This window comes from Myotis yumanensis, unplaced genomic scaffold, assembly GCF_028538775.1.
Source record: "Myotis yumanensis isolate MYYU_CA2020_CCGP unplaced genomic scaffold, mMyoYum1.0.hap1 SCAF_1, whole genome shotgun sequence".
Taxonomy (NCBI): Eukaryota; Metazoa; Chordata; class Mammalia; order Chiroptera; family Vespertilionidae; genus Myotis; species Myotis yumanensis.
The window spans coordinates 117548836-117562512 of NW_027223752.1; the positions used below are offsets into that span (position 1 = coordinate 117548836).

The following is a 13677-nucleotide window of genomic DNA, read 5'->3' on the forward strand; positions in this document are numbered from 1 at the left end:
ATTGGCCTCCACCGAGCGTCACCGTGAGTCAATGTACAGTGTCCTTCCGCCACAGAATATAGTCCTCCCCAAAAGGGCAACCTGCAGGCCCGTTCCGGCCTCGCGGCACTTCCTTCTGAATGACTGCTCCCCGTGAGCACGCAGAAGGGCGGGCCGGGCGAGCGGGAAGCCAGGATTGGGTCGGGGGCGGGGCGGCGGAGGGATTGCGGCGGCCCTACTGTCGGGATAACCTTGAGGCAGAGACAGCTGAGTCCGCACAGGAGTGACGCCTCCGGAGACTCGGGACCTCCAGCTGCAGCTCCAGCCGGACCACGCCAGAGGTGAGCGGGGGCCGAGGTTGCGCCATGCATGCCCACCTGGACCCCGTCGGCCCGGCTCATGCGGATTCCTGGCACCCATTCCACGGCGGTGTTGGATCCTGGGCATCTTGGACCTGGTGGGGCTGGGGGAGAGAAGCTGCTCGCACCCAGGGCCTGTTCTTCAAAGCCCCCAGCTCCCGTTTCTTCCAAAGTCAGATGGGTCAGCCAGCCCCTTTCCTGCCTCAATCCCTACTCTCATTCTGGCCCCATCCACGCTACCCACTTTCCCTCCTAATCTGCTCCCCTCTCCCTTTCTCCCTTTCCCGCTCCCTTGCTGGCCTCCTCCCCTTCCCCCTTAATACGATGCCTTTCGCCTCCTCATCTTCAACCTGCCCGTTACCCCCTCATTCTGATGCTTTCCTTGTAACCTCTCCATGAAAGTCCTCTAGCTCCCCCTCCCACCCGTTCCTCCCCACTCACGTCCTCGTGCCCTCTGCACACCCACCCTGCCCCATTCTTGCCCCGCTTCTCGCCCCTCCCCTCCATTCCGGTCACGTCTGCTCCTCCGCATCCTTGTCCTCCGCGCCGCGCGGTCCTCGCCCCTCCCACTCCGTTCTGGTCACGTCCGTCTACTCCCCGCCCCATCGCCCATCGCCCAGCTCTGTCCAGTCCCTTCTCCATCACGCATCCGTCTCGGGCTCTCCTGGAGCCCCGGGCGCGTGGCCCCCGATGGGCAGGTTTGGCCGGGTGCAGCCGCGATGCAGCGGTGGCCCGGGTTATGTAACCCGTGACCTTCCCCGCCTCCGGGGAAGAAAGGGTGGATGCTCCTGGGACGCCCCGGATTCGATGGGGGTGGCCGCGGCGCTGCGACCGCCCGCGAGAGCGTCGCCGGGCTCCATCCCGCCGTGGTGGGGCTGCACGTAGCGGCCGGCGGTGGCGCGACTGGCCTGCGACTGGCCTGCGGCGGGTTTCCGCCCGGCCTCACCTGCAGCGCGATCTGCCGCGCAGGCGGTGCGAAGGCCACGCCTCTGCTTCCCGTTGCTTAATTAACAGATGCTCCCGATTGTGGGGCGCGGGGTGGGATGGAGTAGGTGTGGGCTGGGCACCACGGACCGCGTTCACTCAATAAAAACTGCTAGGAGTTGTTTGGGGGAAAGGGATGGAGACCGGGATGACTAGACCGGCCATAGTCCACAGTGTTCACATTCTTACTAGAGAACTCACACTGGTTGTGTGGTGAGGGAGGTACGCCCTTCCTGCTCGCCCTTCCTGCTCGGGGAAGCGGGTGGCGGGTGCCAGGAGGCCTCACGAGCTGGCATCACGCTGAGTTTGAATAAGTAGGAAAGCACCTTATGGTCTGAAGGTTATTTAAAGGCAGGGTCATGGAAAGACTTCTAATGCATGTCTTCAAAACAGGATATTGCTCCTCTCCAGTACCAGAGAGCCTGATGGGTAGAGGCATTGGGAAGTTGTCAGCAGGCTTTTAAGATTAGGTTTGACTCATTAACATACTGATAAGAATAATGAAAGGAATTCGGCCTCAGGACCTCAGTTTTCCCTGTAGGAACCTGGAGTAACGTTTTTCTCCTGATTGTTGGAAAGACTGGTTTTTAGACACACACACACACACACACACACACACACACCACGTTGAATAGTCAGTGCAGTGTCTAATCTATGGTGAGATCTCAGAAATGCCTCCAAATGTATACTTTTAGTCACTGAACAAATTAATACATAATTGGGCACAAAGGCTCTTCATGCCATCCCCATACACAGTTCATAGTTATCCTTGGGAGTCTCTAAATGCCAGATATCTCCTCAGGGATCCTGGTACAGTGCTTACAAAGTAGCTAATAGCGTTACTTTGAAACTCTCCATTTGCAATGGGTTTTTCGGTCCCCTGAGAATAAGGACCTCTTGACAAAAAGGCAAGGGGGTGGGGGATTTCAGTCTTTAGTGTTTGGCTATAAGAAAAGAAACAAACTTGCAACCCCAAGACTGAAATCTTTACCTTTTACTCCCAACTGCCTACATTCTAGGATTTGCTCAGCCAGCTGGTAAGTGTGAGATAAGGATGGCAGTAGCCCCCTCCTGGCTGTACTGGAGGTGTGGCCACTCCCTAGGGTAATAGGAGGGCCTAGGTCAGGACTCCCACTCTGTAGCATTGTTAGCAAATAATTTGTCCTCTGGTTATTCAAGGAAGCTGCTGGGAATACAGTGGGGCTGTTCAGAAGGGCTGGGTATGTTACTATCAGCATCTTTGGGGGTGGGGGTGGGGAGGCTCTGTGGGGAAGATGACTCAACCTTTCAACTTAACTGCTTTTGAGAGAATTCTCTTCGTTGGGTGAGTGCGAAACTATGTTATGATCTTTGCAGGTTTAAAAAGTCCCCTCTCCCCCTTCAGTGAGTCAAACAATGAAACATGCATTTCCCCTAGTTAAAAATATCTCAGCTAAGTGAAAAGTGGTTGGTCCAGGTCCCCAGGCTCAGCACTGCCCTTTAAGAGCAGAAGTGCAGTGCAGCAGAGACCTATACCCAGTCTGTGCACCTGCATTCCAGAGCCTTCTGTGGTGGGTGTGGCCACCTCTTGAGATAAGGCCTGTAGTAGATATGAATAAGGCCTGAAAGAATGTCCTTGAACTCATTTCTGAATTACTGGATTTGAGCCAGAAGATATGGACATTAGAATCTTCCTGTCTACTACAGCTGCTCTCATTTTAATCACTGCATTATAAGTAAATTTAGTGTTGAATTTACAGTTTAACCAAGAGCATTAGTAGGTCTTTAAGAAATGTACCCTCAGTGAATTGGCAGATTTGGTAGCTGTGACTCCAAACAGCTAGCACCTATGGGAGTTACTTCTGTGCCTTGAATGTTGGGACATCAATGTGGAGTCATAGGAAAAACCATTTCATTTTTTAAAACTGTTTATTTCTTAATGATGAGGCAATGAGAAATGAGGAAATGATTGCGAGTGGGAAGGTAGAAAAAATGCCACTCTTGCATTAAAAACTCATACTACATGAGTTTTTATCTATTTTGCTTCAGCTTTTATGAAGACATGCCAGGAGGTGTTATTCTGACCCAGAGCTAAGGCTGAGATCAAGGTGGGGAAAGTGACTCATTTGACATTATTGTTATTTCTGAATCATTTTGAGGATCCACAAGATGAAATCCCAATTAACTGGCACACCACAGAATGTGAGCAGAGTTTTCTTGCAATCTTATGAGATGTATAAGTGATTTATTTGGTAAAAGGTCTTATAGTACCTTGAGTCATCACTTTAAGCATCACATTCTGGTGCAGATTGGGATAGAGTTAAATGAAGACCATTCTTAATGCCACCATCCATTCTCTGAGAGGCAGCCTTAGACTAAATAAATGAATAGCCTGCTTCCTCAGTACTTTGTCAAAGAAGCTTTTTGGGGAAAGGTGAGCCAAAGGGGGCGGTAGGTGGTGTGGTGTGCAGCCTGGGCGGGGCCACTGAGCAGTGCTGCTCCTCCCCTGCAGTGGGTCGTGCCAGTCTGCACGTAGGAGAGCGAGACTGCAGTACCTCTGGTGGCCTCTGAGACTAACCTCCCCCGCTTCTGACCACAGGCAAAGCTCTTCTGCCGCTTTAAGCCTCTTTCCTGATGTCAGCAAGCTGTGTTTGGAAGTCAGGCAGGGGCTGTGTGGGGAGATGCCAGGACCCCACTGTGATAAGGCAGGGAGGTTGCTGGTCATAGCATTTCTGAGTATGAGGCAGGTTAGCTGATACAGTCCAAAAATTTTTCTGAAAGTAGCCCCATCCCTTCTAAACATCTTTAATCAACCTACAGAGAGATAATATTTCTTTCACTTTAGACAGCAGGTGTCTCTCCTGTCTCACGTGTGAGTCAGCTGAGTCAGTTTGGTATGAGACAAAACCGTGCACATTTTGGAGAAGCCCTGGAGTTTTGATCTAAGTAAAATGTAGGGAGGTAAAGACTTGATACTTAATATCCCTCTTTTGTTATTATTTTAGAAAGCAGACTCACAAAAGTTACCCATCAGATGGTATCAAATGTTGGCGAAGGGGTGGTAAGGCAAGAGCCGACATATGGTTATTGTAAATGGATATAACCACTTTGGAGAGCAATTCAGCAATATTTAGTAAAGTAGAAAATAAGCATATCCTGTGGCCCAGGAATTTTATTTCTAGGTATATAGAAGCTCACACCTGCACAATGAGACATATACTAGGAAAGTTACAGTATTGAAAGCTGAGGAAAATTGGCATAATGGGGGTGGGCGGGGGGTGAGGGTGGGGGTGGAAATGGCCAACCAGTAAGGGAATACATAAATAAAGCATCTAGCTGTGCAGTGGGCTGGTATAGTAGTTCACATGAATTTATTAGATCTGTATATCAACTAGATAGATGTTAAATGTGCTGAATGAAAAACCAAGTGTGATGATATTTGTACAGTATACTATTTAGAGCATTTTAGAGAACAGCAATATTACAGGGCTCGGTATAGCTATGGACACACTTAAATGAACTAGAAGGATAAAAAGTGTGTGCTATTGGTTGGTGTCAATGTTTTTGATGGGGTGTGGAAGAGGTGAAGAGACCTGGGGATGGAGAAAAATAAACTATAAAATTGTAATTGTTTTTTTAAAAGTCTAAAAAGAAATCTGGCTAAATGTTAATGGTCAGTTCTGAGTGGCAGAAATACAGATGTTAGTAGAAATACAGATGTTAATATTTCTTTAGTTCAAAACAGAAAAAGAAGTTAACCTATTAAGGTCACTGTAGGAAGACCAGTCATACTAACTAGGTCAGTGCTCTTGGTCAGCTGGCACTGCCTTCCTTCCATCCCTCCTCTTTCTCCCTCCAGCTATGATGCAGGTCGGCTCCTCTAAATGCTGAGGCCACCACCCAGCCTGGTTGTACCTGACTTGGAAGAGCCCTAAACCAAAATATGAATCCCATGCCTGGAAGCACAGCCTTATTACCTTAAGCCTAGTAGGAAGCACCGTAACAGAGCAAAGCTTCATCCAAACTTCCTCCTTGGGCTGAAACAAGTCCTCTGCTCAGAGCATGTACAATCAAACCAAGAAATCCTTGGCATCTGAGGACAGGGAGGTTTCCCTGACTTGGGACTTCTGCCCTGGAGTTGACTGTTCCATTTGGGGTTGGGCCCTTGCAGTGTCAGCTTTTGTGTCCTATTCCACACTCCAGTTTGAAAAAGGACCTTAGGCTCCTGCTTATAAGGTTTAAGTCACTTCGTTCTAGCCCTGAATAAATAAAATCAAGGGAATTTTACTTGAACCCACAGGTGGGTTCATTCTGTGTAACCAGGTAAACTAGACTTTGCTTTCTGTTATGGGCCTGCTGAGGGTAGCACAGACTTCTGATTCACATCTCTTAGTTAAAAATTGCTTACCCTCCATAACTCACTCTATATGCAAATACACTGTTTCGTTACTCTAACTGTACATCAGGATGCATGCCCATTCACTCCAGACCCTAGGTTCTGTGGCTGGCCCAGTGCCCGTTTGCATCTTGCTGCCATCGTCAGATGAGGGCCACCTTTGGGAGTTATATTTCTCTGCTCCATCTCTGGGGAGAGAGCTAGGGAGCAGGCTGGCCTGAAGCCTTGTCCACCATATTGTGATGTAAACTTTGCAATGAATGCTGATCTTCTGAAGGTTTGGGAATTGAAAGGCCTTCCTGCTGGCTTAGAGACTTGGAGGCCCAAGTAGGAAATGGATGTGAGAGCGAGGAAGACAATTGTAGGCATCAGGCGTCATCATTATTGGGTCAGTCTGTGTGGTGAGATTGGCATTAAAGCAAAATTGGTGCAGAAATTCCTGGCTGGTTAAAAATTGGCATTTGCATGGATAAGTTCATAGACCACGCTGTTTACTGGGGCAGAATGATTTGGGCCTTTGTGAGACATAGAATTGGTGGAGTGAAGTGTGAATCTTTCCCAGAACAGCTTGCCCACAGTATAGGCTCTAAGAAATGTTGGTTTTTTGTTTTGTTTTTAAAATATATTTTATTGATTTTTTACAGAGAGGAAGGGAGAGGGATAGAAAGTTAGAATCATTGATGAGAGAGAAACATCGATCAGCTGCCTCCTGCACACTCCCTACTGGGGATGTGCCTGCAACCAAGATGCATGCCCTTGACCGGAATCGAACCCGGGACCTTTCAGTCCGCAGGCCGATGCTCTACCCACTGAGCCAAACCAGTCAGGGCACGTTGGGGTTTTTTGTATGAATCCCCCAACTCCCTGCTGGTTTCTGAGGAGTGGCACAAATGACACTATAGCTTTAGAGAGCCAGGAGCCACTTGAGAAGAAAGGAAAGGTGGAAATAGGAGCACCTGGAGCTGAGCTGACTGCCTACTCTGTCCTGTCAGCCTGTCCTGAGGCCTCTGATGGTGTCTTGTTTCCAACACAGGAGAAATGGCTCTGAGGAAGATCCTACTGCAGGGCCTCAGGCTCAAGAATAAAGCTCCTGTACCTGGGCAGGGCGTTTCCCGTCATCAGTGGATACACCGGGCTTCCACTGCTGCCCGGAGGTTGGCTCTGCATGTCTGTGCCTCCCAAGGAGGAGGATGCAGTACTGAGTCAGCCTGACAGGGCTGGGCAGCATGTCCTGGCAGGTACTGGCCAGCATGAGGCAGGGAGCTCTTCCCAGAGGCAGGCCCTGCGAAACCAGGACTGGCTTTTCAGAAAGTGTTTTAGGCAGAATTCTAGGTGGTGGGTGGGATTGGCAGCTTGTGCTCTGGAGAAGAGGTTCCTGGAGGTTCCTGGAGACAGGCAGGGGAGACCAGTTAGTTGGTGAGCCAGGGATAAAACATGAGGTCTCTGGTTTGGTAGAAGCCTTTAAGAACATGCTGAGACCTTGTAGGAGTCTGGACTCGCTTGCTGACAAGCAAGGGTTTTTTTTATTACTGGTATGTATTTCCACTCAAATACCAGATAAGTTTTTTTAAAAATATATTTTATTGATTTTTTACAGAGAGGAAGGGAGAGAGATAGAAAGTTAGAAACATCGATGAGAGAGATACATCTATCAGCTGCCTCCTGCACACCTCCTACTGGGGATGTGCCCGCAACCAAGGTACATACCCTTGACCGGAATTGAACCTGGGACCCTTGAGTCCGCAGACCGACGCTCTATCCACTGAGCCAAACCGGTTACGGCCCAGATAAGTTTTTATTAGTTATTTTTGTGAACAAATATAACTGGGTGAACATAAGATCAGAGCTTGTAAACCTTGATTTAATTTGAGATGGTGAAATAGGGTTAGTGTTTGAGCCCAATATAATTGTATCTGCTAATGGCATCCCTGGTCCTGGAGGCAGGCCTTCTGTACCAGAACACCTTTGTAACAAAGATTTTGCTATGAAGCCTGAGGACAGACTAAACAAGAAAAGAAGCTTGCTGGATTTGGTCACATAACTAACAGGTTTTGGCATTAAGTTTTTCTATGAACTATATTATTAATATTTTTATTTTATTTATTTGCTTTGAGGTTCTGAATGCATCAGGTTGACCTTTTTTTATTTTTTAATGTTTTTATTGATTTCAGAGAGGAAGGGAGAGATAGAAACATCAATGATGAGAGAGAATCATTGGTCAGTTGCCTCCTGCATGCCCCCTCCTGGGGATCGGACCTGCAATCTGGTATGTGCCCTGATGGGGAATTGAACCATAACCTCCTGGTTCAAGGTTGATGCTCAACCCCTGAGCCACACGGGTGGTGGTGGGGCGCGGGGGTGACCTTCTTAAGCTGGTGAAACTGTCCAATTGTGATCTAGGGCCTAAGATGCATTATCTTACCTGCCACATTTAAACAGGGTATTCCTGAAGTATATAAAACAGCAATTGCATAATAGAACCAGGAGATTCATATTTGTATTTTGTTTTTGCTATATGTATTTATATATGAGTGTGTATATACACACACACACATTTTTTTATTGATTTCAGAGAAGGAGAGAGGGAAGAGGGAAACATCAATGATAAGAGAGAATCATTAATCGGCTGCCTCCTGCACGGCCCCTACTGGGGATTGAGCCCGCAACCTAGGCATGTGCCCTTGACCGGGAATCAAACCCAGGACCCTCAGTCCCCAGGCTGACGCTCTGTCCACTGAGCCAAACCAGCCAGGGCATCATATTTGTTTTTAATTTCAACCCTTTTACCAGGATGCTTGTAAATATATTGTTTTTGAAGAGATATGTTTGTAATTTTTCTTATTATAAAAGTTTTTCATATTAGTAAATTAGTTAATAAAGACAAGAAAAAATTTTGCTGTACTTCTATCATCCTGACAACATACTGTTAATATTTGGGTAGCTATCCTTCTCGTCCTTTTATGTATGCTTAATTTAGTAACATAGCTGAATCTCTAGGAGCAGCTACCACCTGGATACCTGGTTATTAAAGTAATTTTTCCATTACCCCAAAGAGCTTTAGTTATACTCGGCTTTCACACCTTAATCCTTGTACAGCTCCGCAGGGAAAACCTTACTCAGCTCCGAGCAGTCTTTGCAAGTGGGGCCAAGGAGCCACCCTGAGCCAAAAAAAGAGCATTATGTCACCGGAAGCCCAAGCCCAGAGAACACGAGGTATGACCAGTAATCAGTGGCCCCAGCCAGATCTTTGCAAGGAGACCCTAATATCTCAGGTATAGTGAAGAGCCAGCTGATGCTTTTATATATATATATATTTTATTGATTTTTTTTACAGAGAGGAAGGGAGAGGGATACAGAGTTAGAAACATCGATGAGAGAGATACATCGATCAGCTGCCTCCTGCACACCCCCTACTGGGGATGTACCTGCAACCAAGGTACATGCCCTTGACCAGAATCGAACCTGGGACCTTTCAGTCCGCAGGCCAATGCTCTATCCACTGAGCCAAACTGGTTAGGGCCAGCTGATGCTTTTAAAGAAGAGTGGGGTTAGTTACTCCAACCCAGTCATTCAGACCTTATTTTGTTCATGACACAGTCTTTGGGTTGGATGGCTCTCTCTACTTGGAGGCCCCAGTGAGGCCTTTGTGTTCCAGTTGCTCTGTACGCCACCGGCAGGGTACATCTCCTCAGTCATGTTCCCTTAACAGCCATCCTTATTTAAGCCTGGCTGGGTGTTCTGAAGGCATGCAAGCCCTGCTTCAACTGTGAGTGCAAGTACAAGGATCTTGGCTGTCCAGCCATCCTGCTGTAAATCAGAAGTTCCTCAGATTTGGCATGGGAGAGTGGAGGTACAACTTTGGTTTTGACAAAGAGGCATTAAGACACACGAAAAGGTATTCAACAGACACTGGGATATGTCCAAGTGCTTAAAGGTACAGAACAAAATAGGTCATGGAGGAGAGGGTTAACGTTGATTTTTGGAGACCTGGTAAGTATTAGGGAGTTACTAGGAAATGCACATTGAAAAGGAACAGTGTGTTTGGAATGTGGAATAGTTAGCCGGTATCTTGTTTTCTATTTTAAAAGTTTTAGATTCTGTAGTTGAAGACTTATAGCCATTAGTTTTTAACAGCTGACAAAAGGTTTGCTCACAACTGGTCACAGAGCAAGGAGTGGGGTTAGTTACTCCAACCCAGTCATTCAGACCTTATTTTGTTCATGACACAGTCTTTGGGTTGGATGGCTGTGGTTTACTGAGGTTCTAAACTAGGAGTCAGTTGTTTATATCACTGGAAGGTGGTTACAATTTTCTTTTGAGGAAGCTCCTTCAGGGCATGTAAAATGATAATATTTATAGGATTATCAGGAAAGCTGTCAAGGTAGGGCTGGGGCTTTTACCAGGTTTCTTGAAGATGGCAAAGATGAGTTTAGTTGCATGCTCTTCTGGATCCACCCAGAGAAGCCACAAAGTCAGGGATGGAGGAGGAGAAGTAGTAAGGTTATACGTATTGGGAGGGTGTGGGGGTATTTGGAGTCCTGAGACTGAGGAGGAGGTGGGACAGGGCTAAAAAGGGATTTGTTCCTAAGCCTGGGCTGAAGCATTTAAGCTTGAGGACTTTAGAAGGAATGGCCCTTGGTCTGAGAACTGGAGGAAAGGGACAGCCTTCTGATGAGGAGTGTCAAGCTTCTGTGGGCATCCTTGCCTGACAATTCTTCAGAGCACTGGCCACAAGCTTCTCACTTCTTTGTCTCAAATCAGCTAACGAACTGACTGAGTGAGTTTAGTTATAAGTCAGTAATGCAGAAAAGCGAAGGTCAGGACAGTTGTCAGGATTGTAACCTTTGCTGGTTAATTACCTGGAACAGATGGTCTTTGTTACTGGGAGTGGTGTGCTTGTCAGACTTCAAAGGGCAGTTAGGATGGTGCATCAGGAAATCAGTTGGGAAAAAGATTTGACAGGCAACTTTAATCTCCTCTTGTTGCAAATACAGCTCATTTTAGAACTAGACTAGAGCCATTGTGGTTATCCTTGACTTTATGCAAATTGCTTTGCACATCCTAAAGTGCTGAGCAAAAGTAGATGTGGTTTTTAGGTACATAGTCCTGGGACAAAAAATTTTGCATTCAGAATTCCAGTGGGACTTTGTTTCGTGCCCGGGGATTGGTTTTTATTGCTTATCAGTGGGCTAGAACCTACTTGGGCAAGTCAAATGAATTTATATGGTGCTTTGGGTGAGTGAAAATCTAGAACTCCGGAGCTAGGAGGACTGCCTGAGTGGTGGTTGTCTTTAGAACCAGGAACATCACTTGGAGTTTGAGTGGGGATTGTTAAGATGCAATGTGAATGCCCCACCCTCCGCAGATATTTGTAGCTTTGAGACAACTTATCATACAAAGATCTAGATTTACTGAGGTTCTAAACTAGGAGTCAGTTGTTTATATCACTGGAAGGTGGTTACAATTTTCTTTTGAGGAAGCTCCTTCGGGGCATGTAAAATGATAATATTTATAGGAATATCAGGAAATTTGTCAAGGTAGAAACTAGGCCAGTGTGAGGGAGATCTGCTTACAGTGGATGCCTGGGAAGTACATACATTGATTGGGTCTGCGGTTTTAACTTGCTCATGGTCCCGTGAGCCCTTTGCCTGACTTGAGGAACACCCACATAGTCAGAGTATGCAGGGCTCCCTGTGGCTTGTGCACAAAACGTGCTTATTGAGTTAATGTGTAAGCAAGAAACGGCCTCCTGTGCCAAGCAGTGTCGAACAACCCAGGCTTCTCAAACTCAACATGCTCTTCAATTCCCCTGGACCCAGGACCTCAGAAGCCATGTCGAAGCCCCAGAGCGATGCCGGGACTGCCTTCATTCAGACGCAGCAGCTGCATGCAGCCATGGCTGACACGTTCCTGGAGCACATGTGCCGCCTGGACATTGATTCGCCGCCCATCACGGCCCGGAACACTGGCATCATCTGTACCATTGGTGAGTGGGTGTGTCCCTCCTCTAAAACAAGGCTTCATGTGAAGTGATCTTTTCTCTCCTAAAAAGAATAAATGCAGCAAACCTGGGTGATGAGTGAGATTCTACACCAGTGATGGCGAACTTTTTGAGCTCGGCGTGTCAGCATTTTGAAAAACCCTAACTTAACTCTGGTGCCGTGTCACATATAGAAATTTTTTGATATTTGCAACCATAGTAAAACAAAGACTTATATTTTTGATATTTATTTTATATATTTAAATGCCATTTAACAAAGAAAAGTCAACCAAAAAAATGAGTTCGTGTGTCACCTCTGACACGCGTGTCATAGGTTCGCCATTACTGTTCTACACAGATTCTTGTGGGCACTCAGACCATAGGAAGCTGCAATAAAGAATTAGTATGCTTTGTTTCTGCTAACGGCAAAATGAAGAAGGCATCTTCCTTCGCGTATTTCTGTAGGATCATCTCCAAGACCAAGGAAGATCTTCTTGTCATTCTCTGTGCAACCAAGATTCTGTGGTTGGACATCTGGCTTCAGGGAGAGCAACATATCAAGAGTTCTTTAATCCTAAGCAAGTTTCAAGTGTTAATCCTTTGAATAATTAAGACTTATGTCTTTAAAACTTTGTTCACTAGGCCCTGCTTCCCGATCGGTGGAGATGTTGAAGGAGATGATTAAATCTGGAATGAATGTGGCTCGCATGAACTTTTCTCATGGAACTCACGAGGTGAGCCTTGGTAGACAGTTTGGCCACTGAGATGGCTTGTAAGATGCAGTGCTTATTTGGCACCAGTGGACCAGGCAAGAATGAGTCTGGGGTTTACAGCCAGTGGGAAAATGGCCTTCACTAGCCTATTCCTTCTCTCCTTTTCCCCTCTCCTGCCATCTCAACTGGCCATGTCTCCTTAAACAAAGACCTTCTTTGTCAGTGGCCATGGTTCTCCCACATACCTGGGCTACCATTAGTCCTCACAAAGGAAAGTGGAAGGATTCTACTGGAACCCTCCCTGAGCCCTTAGGTGTCTTGGCCGTAGGGCTTGACACTCCCACCCAGGGTTTCTGTACTAGCTCATAATGCAGTGACGAGCCAGAAGGTCACCCTACATGTTGATCCTGGCCTAGTTTAGACCAAGAGAACTAGGCAGGTCCAGGAGAAGGGTTTCCACTATGGCAAGTTAAGGACTGAGTTTAAAGCACTAGCAGGTGCGCTGTTGGCACAGTAGGGAGTGCGTCAGTCTCACAAAGCACTAACTGTCTGGCATTTATTCCCCACTTCATCAGCATTGTGTTCCCAATCTCTCCCTTCCCAAGGGTTCAAGTCCTAGCTCTTTCCCAGGAAGCTGGTAGGATTGTATTAGTGCTGGGCTGTTTACAAGCTGACTTGACCTGTGGACACTGGCCTTACCAGGGACCAGGCAGCTCTTGGGAAGCCCTCCATTCCTTCTTCTGTTCCCAAGGTCAGAATGCCATTTAAAAGCCTTCAGGCTCAACCATAGGCCCTGAGATTTCACACTGGCATTGATAGAAGACTAATGGATGAGCCAAACTTTCCCTGCTCTTTTTTTTTGTTTGTTTGTTGTCTTTTGTTAATCCTCACCTGAGGATATTTTTACATTGATTTTTGGGAGAGTAGAAGAGAGAAAGACAGAGAGAAACATCGATTGGTTGTCTCCTGCATGAGGCCTGACCAGGGCCTGGGTGGGGGAGGAGCCTGCAACCAAGGTACGTGCCCTTGACCGGAATCAATCCCGGGACTTTGGTCCACAGGCTGACACTCTGTCCACTGAGCCAAATGGCTAGGGCCAAACTTTCCCCACTCTTGACTTCTGAATAAAGAGAATGCTACCCTATATGGGCGGGGGTGAGGGGTTGCCCTCTGGTATTTGGAAGTTGGTGTTAAGTTTAGACTAAAAATAAAGCCTCAGAAAGAGCAATCCAAGAGGTGAATTCCTCCTCTCTGGAAACATGAGACTTCATCATAGGTTCCCAACCC

The 13677-nt window shown here is 47.0% G+C and overlaps 1 protein-coding gene across 3 annotated transcripts in view; it reads left to right on the plus strand.

The window, feature by feature from the left end:
- Positions 1-236: 236 nt before the first annotated feature.
- PKM (pyruvate kinase M1/2) overlaps positions 237-13677 on the plus strand; it is a 29740-nt gene continuing 16299 nt past the window's right edge. For all 3 annotated transcript variants that reach the window (XM_070430996.1, XM_070430989.1, XM_070431004.1), the window contains exons 1-3: positions 237-320; positions 11517-11683; positions 12320-12411. In XM_070430996.1, the coding sequence (XP_070287097.1) occupies positions 11530-11683; positions 12320-12411 (246 nt within the window). In that variant the 5' untranslated portion in view covers positions 237-320; positions 11517-11529. The remainder of the gene's footprint in view (positions 321-11516; positions 11684-12319; positions 12412-13677) is intronic.